The sequence below is a fragment of the Colobus angolensis genome, unplaced genomic scaffold (assembly GCF_000951035.1).
Source record: "Colobus angolensis palliatus isolate OR3802 unplaced genomic scaffold, Cang.pa_1.0 Scaffold498, whole genome shotgun sequence".
NCBI classification, from domain to species: Eukaryota; Metazoa; Chordata; class Mammalia; order Primates; family Cercopithecidae; genus Colobus; species Colobus angolensis.
Window position 1 is genome coordinate 385322 of NW_012118465.1, and position 11074 is coordinate 396395.

Sequence of the window (11074 nt, forward strand, 5' to 3'; positions counted from 1 at the left end):
CTTCTTGCATGTCTGCACAGAAGGCGTACACTAGAATGTTCACTGCCATATTGCTTGTAAAAAAAAAAAAAGTAGCAAAGTGTGGAAACAACCTAACTCTCCATCCATGAAGGAATGGTTAAACAAACGATGGTAAAACCTTTCTGTTGGGTGCTCTGCAGCACCTGTAAAGGAATGAGACAGCCATCCATGCCAGTGTAGACAGATATTTGAACACATTGTTCAGTGAAAGAGTGAGTTGGGCTGGGCGCAGTAGCTCACACCTGTAATCCCAGCACTTTGGGAGGCTGAGGCAGGTGGATCACTTGAGGTCAGGAGTTCAAGACCAGCCTGGCCAAAATGGTGAAACCCTGTCTCTAGTAGAAATATAAAAATCAGGCAGGCACCTGTAATCCCAGCTACTCGGAGGCTGAGGCAGGATAATCACTTGAACCTGGGAGGCGGGCTTTGCAGTAAGCTGAGATTGCACCCCTGTGCTCCAGCCTGGATGACAGAGTGAGATTGTCTCGAAAAAAAAAAGAGTTGGAGAAAAATATGTATTTTATTATTTCAGTTAGAGAAACATGCACGCACACGGACACGTACATACAGATGCACAGGGGCACACATAAAACAACATTGTATGCTTCCAGTGGAGCCTATGAGTATGTAAATGCATAAGAAATAGCCAGAGTGACACCAACACATAACAGTGGTTACTATTGGGATGGAGAAAGGGGAACCAGGATCTGGGGGGAAAGAATTTGGATTTATCTGGTATATTTTAACTTTATTTCAAGATGAATGTATTGATGTATTAATAACTGAAAAATTAACATTTTTAAAAGTGAAAAGTGTGAAGAGAGTGTGAAGAAAGTAGTTTTAGCAGGGGCTATGTTTCTCAAATGCTGTGGTCCCCATTACGTTCTGTATGCTTGAAAATTTTCTGATACAGTAACTAGGTGTGGTGCTGAGCAAATCAATGAATGAAAGAGTGGATACCCAGGGTGGCTACTTGGTGGCTACAGTAGGAGGCCTAGACTGTTACTATTCCATTGTAAGGAACAACTGACTGTATTTTCCATGGCTATAATCCCTAACCTTTTGTTGCTGCATCTTTTGGGAGAAAAAGATGCATTGGGATACTATTACACAGTAATGGAAACACACGGTTCTGCCCATGGTAGATAAAGAGCAGCCCACATGGGAGCTAAAGGCAAATGGATGAAGAAAAATAATATACTATAAAAATAGTATCATATAGACTTGATTACATGGGAAAAACTAGTTTATCTTACCAGTGTAAAATTCTAGAAGTTTTAAGAAGAAATGTCTTTCAATTACTTTTAATCGTATGTGTTTCTTTTAAGTTATACATACTAAACAGAGCTTTTCTCTTCTCATGCTCTAGGGAATAATTGCATATTATGTAAATAATTTTGAATAATTCTGCTGTTTCTTCCACAGGACTTAACCCCTATACATCAAGAAAAGAAATAACAGACTGAGCTCTAGGAGCTTGTTGCTCTGTGGGAATTTAGGAGCAATACTGTCTGATCTTCCCATTTTTCACGAAAACCTTGACTTTACAATTTTTTAAAAAACACTCTAAGGACTGGACAAAACACATGTACAGGCTATGTAGTCCAAATCTACTTCTAAACAGACTCTGACCTTCTCTAGCTTTACAGGTATGATTTACCAACTCTTTAAAAACAGGTAGTATCCTTGTTTTACAAACTCTCCAGAACCCAATAAAAGAGAAAAAGTTTGCAGCTTATTCCATTTGTAGCATTTCCTTGATACCAAACCCACTCAAAGATTGAAGAGATGGAAATCTTCCTCCTCTTATTTCTATGTCCTTCCTGGCATTCCTATCTTGGTCCACATGGATGGGAAGCCTTTGTCCTTCTTTCTAAGATGGTGATGTTGAAGGGAACTCTTCCACCTCTCTACCTGCAGGAGAGGAGAAGTATCTCCTAGGTTCAGCAAGATGTGGACATTTGCTAAACCACCAATTGAGTAGGGGCTAAGAGGGCAGACTCTACACTGAGGCTGCATGGAGCAGCTTGGAGTTTGCCTTCCACTCAGCCTTACTCACTTGGTTCTGCTGAAGAGTGACGGATTATTACAGTGGCTGGAGAAAATGAAATTAGAGTTAGTGGGCATGGTTTTGGCCCCAAAAGTCTAGACTGAGGCCCCAAAAGACTAAGAGGCACCTCTCACTTCCCTAACCCATCTGTAGCAATAATAAAGACACTGTTATGATTTTGATTTTGGCATCAACATAGTTTCTAAATGTTTGAACGTGGATGGGGATTGGAAGGAGGGACTGTTACCTACAAATCTTCAAAATTTAATGTCAGTTCCATGAGGATGGCCATATTTTCCCCTTTCTGTTTACTACTATGTCCCCAGCACTTAAAACAGCATAGGTGCTCAAAACATATTTATTGAATAATTCAAATTATTGATCCTGACACTTCCTTTGAGATAAACACAAGCTTTGTTGTTTGGGGTTCAAACTACACGGTGAGTTCAGAGAAGCTATTACTAGTGAATTTTGCCTTGGTCACTTAGATGTGGCTTTTATTATGGCCATACTGCTATTATAGGCATAGATAAAACTGATTTTAGAGAACTAGAGCTGTAATCTGCAAAATTTAACCTGCTAAACTGTACAAGAAACAGAGAACATCAGTGTATGATTTTTGATCTTTTGATGGTTGCTGTTAGATATCGTCAATTGCACAGTCTTTGCTAGTCTCTGTCTCCTTTCTAATTGTATCCTTAGTTAAGGAGAAATCCATTAACAGAATGACATTACAGGTTTCCATGTAGTTTACTCACTTATTTCTGGGGATGCTTCCCAACCATATGGCCTAGAGTTGAATTTGAAGTATTCTTTTTATAATCAGAAATCTACTTGTAAGCGACTCAAACTAATAAGGTAGTTAACTGATCTGTTCTTTAACTGCATATTTATCTCCCCTTCTTTGTTATTGACAACTCAAGTGTTGTTTTCTTGCCCCTAATTCACATTAGGTCATCAACAACGTTAAAATAACCTTATTGACCTAAGTGAGAGACAAAGATTCTCAGTTGCAAGGTTATAGAGTTCTTTACATTTTCTCTTCTGAAGAATAAAAGAAACTGAAGTTGAGGGAAGGGCAGGGCAGATTATGCATGCTGACGGAAATTGAAGAGAAAGGATGGGTGGAAGCATGCAGGGATCTCTGAAATGGACTTGCATTCAGGTTTCTGAATGGAAGAGATTCAGGGGACAACTGTCTTGGAGTGTCACAAGGGTAAACTCTCTACCACCCTGTGAAAAACCCACCATTCAATAATCCTGGGCCTGAGGACCATGACTGTTGCTTAAGAAAGCAACAAAAGCATCAACATCTCTTTGAATATTAAAGTATCTCACAGGCTGGAAAAAAAAACGTCATAGGAACTAGAGCTTCAGAGAGTGGAACAGGGGGAATAACACTGCTCATGCTCTTTCTCCATTTATCGATATTCTATTTCGTGTGTGTGTGTGTGTGTGTGTGTGTGTGTGTGTGTGTGTGTGTGTTTGTGTGTTGGCCTTATTTTTTCCATACTACAGATAGACAAGGAATTAGCCTACCTCCTTGCAAGGTTTAGGAAACTCACATTGTTTGGGTAGTGCCTTCTGATACAGAATTGAACAGAAATCTGTTGTCCCATGCCTTCTCCTGCGGTTCTTAGATTTAAGCAAAGAACATCACATCCCTGGATCCAGGAGAGCAAATAAAATATCTGAGGATACCTCTTGAGTCTTTCTGTGGTTTCTCCTCCTCTTCTTCCTCCTTCACCACCACAAGGTTCTCACTCCTCTGGCAGAGGGCACAGGTGGTGCGATGTAAGGTGGGCTGGCTGTCTATCTCTTGCTCATGTTCAGTACCCCTGGGATAGCTGGGAAGCTGATATTTATAAACACAGTCCAGGATTACATTGTGTTTTTCATCACCATCTTCCCATAGATTCTTTCTATACATTTAGCTATTTACAGAACTCACATTCTTTGCAGCCCTTCTCAGAAAATCTACGTACTGTGTATCCAAGTACATTGTTGCAAGTCTCTCATGGCCATCCTCGAGGCCATCTTGTGCTTAGTCCTGACCTTGTCAGAGAAAACATTTGCAATGGTGAATTTCCCTGGGCTCCTTCTCTTGTGCCCCTAAGCTGTTGTGCTTATGCATAAATACATATGGGGAAAGGCCTGGACAAAGTGCAAACCGTCAGACTGTGCACCGAGCCCTCCAAGAGGGAGGCACAGGATACTGGCTAGAAGCTCCTGGGAATACTGTTGGTTATGTTTCATTTCTGCAGCCATCTCCTCCCCAGTGGATGCCCTTGTATCATCGCATTCCCCTGGGGCCATATTGGCATATGGGGAAGAGGAGGAAGAATTGAGACAGGGAAGTTTCTAAGCAGCCTTTCTATGTTTTTCCTCTCCATTTTCTTTGAGAGGCTTTCCAGTTCCTTGGACCCTTGGCTTTCCAGTTCCTTGGACCCATGGCTGCCCCGGCCATGATAATGCAGATTCTCCCTGACGCACTTTGGTATTAATGGGAAGATGCTAATACATTAAATGAAAATTAATTTGCTTCAACAATATATTCTGAGAAACTGCTAAGAGGGAGGGAAGATTTGGTATATAAAGGGAGTTCATAAATGAAAGAGACAAATTTCTGCCTCTATGTACCTAGAATTTGGTTGAGGAGAAGACAGCAAATGGGCCAAGACAAGGAGAAGAAGCTATAGCACAAAGTCTAAGAAAATAAATGTCCCGTGAGAAGGCAAAAATGCTACAGACCTCACAGAAGATAAGATGTTGCCTTTGGTTGGGGAGATGAGGAGAGTCCCCTAAACAGCTGGAAGGGATTTAGGATGTTAGTAAGACATAGGCAGCAATGGAAGTGTTTGAGATGTGTACAAAGGCATGAGCAGGGACGTAGAGGGAAGAAATTCAAAGTGTTGGAGGAGTAGAGAAGAGAAGTTGGTTTTGATAGAATCTGTCTTAGCCTAGGTTTATACCAGAAAGCAGAGCCTGAGACAAGGGTTTGCATGCAAGAAGATGACAAGTGACCCTAGGAAACATGAGAAGGGGCTGGGGAAATTGAAGCAGGGAAATGAGGGAAGTCAATTCAGGATGTGTTCTTGAACTTAGCCCTGCCGTGGGTGATTACGTCTCAATACTGCTGGGAACCTCTGAGGAACCATGAAGAATGAATGCATCTCAGAACTGTCCACCTGTGGAACGGATAAGAGAAGTTGCTCCTCACCCACTCCCATTCCCCATTGGTCAAGGGTTCCCATGCAGCAGCTCCCTCTCACATCCAGGTTTATGCATGTGTGAATTCCAACTAGGTTCCAGCAAGTGTCCTTCCCTACGTTATCTTGGGAGGCCTGAAGCTGGAAGAGAGAAATGTTCAATGTTGCTGAAATAATACACTGCCAGGTTACACTGTTTCAAAGTGGTTGCACGGTAATGACTGGAGTAAAATGTCTGCTAACAGCATGTAAGGTGGGGTTCAAGGAGTATCCCAAACAGAATGGGAGGGGAATGAAGAAATGAGAAATAATGCCAGAAGCATATGTTTGGGGACAAATTATGCCTGACTGAGAAATTTGAATTTATCAGTGGGTACCCATTGCAAGACCCAATATGCCTGCTTGTCATGTGCAAAGAAGGACAAGGTCTCTTGAGAGAAGACAGCCTGTTATGCTCATGTTCATGCTCAGGATATTATGGTATATTTATTGTAGTCTACATGTACTTCGTTAGTGAATTTGCAGATTATATTACAAACTTTAATTAAAATAACCCTCACAGAATGGACAACTGGCTTAAAAGTATCCCTATAAAAGAGCTGTAGATTGAATGTATACTAACAAAATTCCAGAAAACATGAATAATAACAAGAAAGTGTCATAGCTGATGCTTCTTCTTCCAGCTACTTTATAAAGTAAAAACAAAAAAAATCCAGTTCTAGAAGTTGTCTGAAAGAAATTAAAACCAATATAAATGATTTTTTAAAATATGGATTGGTTTACAATCTCCACGGTTAGCAACTTATCCTAACCAAAGTACAGTTGACCCTTGAACAACATGGGAGTAGCAGTACAGTCAAAAATTCATGTGTAATTGCTGACTTCCTAAAAACTTAACTAATAACCTACTGTTGACCAGAAGCCTTGTCAATAATATAAACAGTCAATTAACATGTTTTGTATGTTATATGTATTATATAACGTATTCTTACAACAAAGTAGGCTAGAGGAAAGAAAATGTTAATAGGAAACTCGTAAGGAAGAGAAAACATATTATTATTATTATTCATTAAGTGGAAGTGACTCATCATAACAGCCTTTATCCTCATTATCTTCACATAAACTGAGGAGAAGAAACAGGAGGGGTTGTTTTTACTGTCTCAGGGATGGAGAGGCAGAAGAGGTGGAGGAGTTAGAGTGGGAGGTGGGAGAAGCAGGGACATTTGGTGTAACTTTTATTGAAAAAATCACTGTTTCAGTGGACCTGTGCAGTTCAAAATCGTGTTGTTAAAGGGTTAAGTGTATACACTGTTAAATTATTAACTAATGACATTAAGAATTCATTACAATTATGAAGACATGCAAACTTTTAATTTCACATTCATCCCATTCTTTCACTTTATTTTTGGGGTACATATTAGAATGTTCATAATAAACACGTAAAAAATTAATGCATCTTATTCTTTTATTGAAAAATTGTATGAACAAAAATGTCACGAATCCACATCTCTACATCATGGGTTGGCAAAAGGAATAGGAAAGGAGGGTTGCATGAAGCAGCATTTGGGTGGTTGACTAAACTGGGCATGGCAGCTGAGTGGATGGTGGGGTAAGATCAAGAAAGAATGGAAAGTGATTCTTAGGTTTCAATCTGGGATAGTGAAATTCAAGTGAGGGTGTTGGTACAGAAATGGATGTTTGGAGGAGGAGGTAGCTTTTGGACGGTAAGAATGAGGTAAGCTATGGATGGACTGAAGTGCTGGTGAACTCAGTCACATGATGGTCTGTTAAGATGACTCTAACAGCTTGATTCTCTATCCACAGCCTAGGCTGGATTTATTCCACAGAATCTAAGTAGAAGTTAGTGTTATTAGTTTTGCCCCTCTCCTGGGTGAGAAAGATGGGCTGTCCTGATGTGGAGGAGGTGGCTATGAACCAGCCAGGGTAAGAGACTGACTGAAAGACAGAAGTGGAGCCTTCTTCATTGTGGAAAAAGAGAAAGGGATTCTGTGCTTTCTTCTCCCTGTACAGGTCCATGATATTTTTCTCCTGGGGGTGGAAAAGAGGCTTGTTAGAGAGGAGGGTGGGAGGAGGAAGCTAAAGTAACTCAGCCCTGAGTGTATAACAGGAGAGGGACTGCTGCCCCCAGAGGAAGGGACAGAGGCTAGGGACAAAGGCAGATGAAGCAGGGCATTAGACTGTTAAAACAGGGAACTGGCTGGGTTCCCACAGCCTGGCTCCACTCCAGGATCCTGTGACACAAGGTACTCTGACTCTTTGAAGCATCATTGTCTTCCCTGGAACAGAGGGAGGCTTAAATCTCTCTCTTGGTGCTTTTGGTATGCATTTGTCTGCCGGTTCCTGCCAGTCTTGCTGCATTCTCAACCTCCAAGTGGGCTTGTGCATTACAACTTCCATCAACAGCAGAAGGATTAGCTTCATAACTACAATATTGCCTTGGTAAGATTTATGTGTTTATGATACACAGACCATAATAAACATGTAATCTTCAAAATTCACATTCACAATCTCTTTTTGTCAAAAGAAGTGTTATATCCATTCCAAAGGCAGCATTTGTAGATTCGGGCATCAGCCAGGTCAGAATTATTTCCTTACATTGAATAACCCAGGATTGCAAGAATATTATTTTTATTTCAGTAACGTCTCTCATTAGCTGCACAATCACTCACCTTAAGCTGCAAAGTAGGCTTGCCCTGAATTTCTGCACAGAAGAGACAGAGATCTTCTCCCTTGATTCCCAGGTAAACCAGATTACCCTTTTTCTTATCACTGAATTCTGTGTCTCTGCAGGTTATTAAATGAAGAGTGACTGGAAACACAAAGGAAAATGGAGAAGATGATTCAATCTTTCTGGTCTGACACTCAGTTACTCCTCCCAGGCAGGGAATAGTGACAGGCTCCTCCCATCAGCCATGTGGCAGAGACCCTCCATCACCCCCTCAAACCTATTTTGTTTTTACTCCTTAATAACAGAGCCTCAGTTGTCACTAGGACACATCGCTTCCCAAAAAGAAAAGTAAAATTTCCTGCCACCCTTGCAGCAAAATGTGGTCATACGCTTAAGATGTGGCCTGTGAGATAAAAGTGTGGAGCTTCTATCTCATGGGCCACAACATGAGATGGGATGGAGGCTACCCAAATCAAGTGAGAGGGGGATAGTGAGAATGTGATGGCAGTGGTCCCGGCAAGAGATGACATTATCTTAGAAATCAGGCATGTTTTGCATGTAGACCTACCAGTCTTTGCTAATAGATTGGATGGAGAGTGAGGGAAAGGAGGAATCAAGGATATCTCCTGTATTTCTGGCTTGAGGACATGGAGTGGACAGAAATACCACTAACAGAGACCGTTAGCGGTTTTGAGAAGACAGATCCATTGTTCTACTTGGGATACGTGAAGTTAGAGGTACCTGAGAGGACCTCAAGAGGACACGAGTAAACTATTGAGAGAGGAGTTCTGTGTTGCAAGTGTCAACGGCAGAGTGAATGAGCATAGCGGTGATTCATCAATCCAAAGGATCAGCTCGTTGCCCATTCACAGGGCTTGTAAGTGATGACTGGCTGAGCCCTGAAGAACATCATCATTTGGAGATTTCAGAGACAAAAGAGAGTCATAAAGGAAAATGCAAAAGAGGAGCCAGCAAACCTCAGGAGAAGTAATGTTCTTATAGAAGGAGAAGATGGGCCAGGCGCGGTGGCTCACGCCTGTAATCCCAGCACTTTGGGAGACTGAGGTGGGCGGATCATGAGGTCAGGAGTTTGAGACCAGCCTGACCAATATGGTGAAACCGCATCTCTATTAAGAATACAAAAATTAGCCAGGCACAGTGGTGGGCACCTGTAATCCCAGCTACTAGGGAGGCTGAGGCAGGAGAATTGCTTGAAACCTGGGAGGCGGAGGTTGCAGTGAGCTGAGATCACACCATTGCATTCTGGCCTGGGTGACAGAGAGAGACTCCATTTAAAAAATAAAAAGGGAGAAGATGTAGAGTATTCAAGAAGGAAATGGTCCATTACACTAGTGAGCTGAGGGCCAAATAGCATGGGGACCAAGAAGTATCCTCTGGGTTTCAGTATTTGAAGGTCATGGGTGAAATAGGAGGTTGGGGGGAGTAGTAGTCAGAGTAATCCAGATGTTAGAATGCAAACTATGCAGCCAGCTCTTGTGAAGTTTTGCTATGATTGGCATAAGAAAAAGTGTTGGTAGGAGGAAAATGTGGGAATCAAGAGAAGGTTACAGCATGTCTGACAATGATAGAAGGGATCCAGTAAACAAAGGTGGAATTTGCAGGGAAGTGAGGAATTAAATGTTGAAGTTCTGGATACAGGGAAAGAAACTGAGATGGACTGACTTTTGATGGGAGGAAGGAATATTTCCCCATTATTAGAAAAGATGATGCCAATTTAGAAAACAATGTAGGTTTGGTGGTGGAAAGATGATGGAGTTTGAATCTGAGGACATAGGTAGCAACGGTTGGAACCTGAATGAGAGAAACTCCAAGGAGAAGGCAAGCTGTTGTTTGAATGGATAAGCCCTTCTAATCTGAAGATATTTTCTTTTGGTAAGAGGAGCTGTCAACCCTTAACACCCTCATTTCTAGATATAGGATTTTCTTTGTGGAAGGGAATCATAGTACCCTTTCTCACTTGACCTTCCCTGTGGCCATTGGGCTGGTGCCTAGACGTGGGTGAGGTCCAGGGCCAGGCTTGTGCAAGTTCAGCCTCATTCCTGGTGAAGCTGGCATCACCTCAAGAAGCAACGGTGGGTTTCATTGTCACTCACCAGGCTTAACACTGTTGCTAAGAGGAGCTGCTATTAAAGAATTTCCACTCAGGACCCACACCATCTGTCGAGAATCACGAATAGCATAGGATTTGGGTGCTGCCTCCCCTGCCAGATGACAAAAATGCACAAAATACACGTGAGGTTATCAACTTCAGGACTCCAGTTGCATCCTGGTATTAATGGCTTTTGAGTTTCTGGAGAGAGTCTCATTGCTCTGAGAAGTAGTGGCTATAACGATAAATGGAGGGGAAATAGGGCAGGGGCTAGTTTGTGAATCAAAGCATCTGAAAGGATCTACATGCAATTCCAGTCGCAAGATTCACCTTTTCCTAGGGCTATTAGTGACTTGTCTTTTTCTGAATGATAAAATGTCTAGGTGGTAACAAAACCCCATAATATTTAAATTAGTTATCAGTATGTTGTTTTTAAAAATCCTCTTATCAAAATAAATAAGCAATTCTAAATACGGATAATAATAAAAGAGCTAGATGCCCTGAGATTTTCAAAGGCCATTGTATGAACTGAGTATTTTAGCAAGAGCAAATACATTGATAGCTTAGCAAATGATAGGGGTCCTTCCATCCTATTGTCTTTGGTGAGGTCAGGTGGAGATATTTCCAAGCTGATTTGCAATTCACCACTTACATTGTGGGTTCATGATGTCTTCAGAGCCTGTTGTGAAGAGAACCAGATAGACCAGATGGTGGTGAGGAGGTTGTTAACAGTTGGCCATGTGAGAGAAGGAGAGAAGAAAAATGTTATGCTTTTTTCTCCTCTCCCCCTAAAATTTTACTGTAAAAATTCTTTAGAGAGAGCTGCCCTGAGAGCCTCTCCCAGATGCGTATTTGAAAATAAGGATGGGTACAGCATATTTCAAGGCCAGAAAACCCTGAATGGGAGCTCCCCTCTGTGCTGTGGCTGGCATAGTCCTGCTTCTCCAGGCTGCGAAGGTCTGGGCATGCTTTCCATTCATTGCATCTGGGATTGT

General features: G+C 41.7%; 1 protein-coding gene across 1 annotated transcript; it reads right to left on the minus strand.

Annotated features, from left to right (window-relative positions):
• Positions 1–6765: 6765 nt before the first annotated feature.
• On the minus strand, positions 6766–10795 carry IL36B (interleukin 36, beta). The gene is made up of 4 exons (XM_011959478.1): positions 10732–10795; positions 10084–10191; positions 7971–8110; positions 6766–7329 (listed from the first exon to the last, which is right to left on the minus strand). The coding sequence occupies exons 1-4, from the start codon at positions 10742–10744 to the stop codon at positions 7117–7119; spliced, it is 474 nt and encodes a 157-aa protein (XP_011814868.1). The 5' UTR covers positions 10745–10795; the 3' UTR covers positions 6766–7116.
• Positions 10796–11074: the final 279 nt, after the last annotated feature.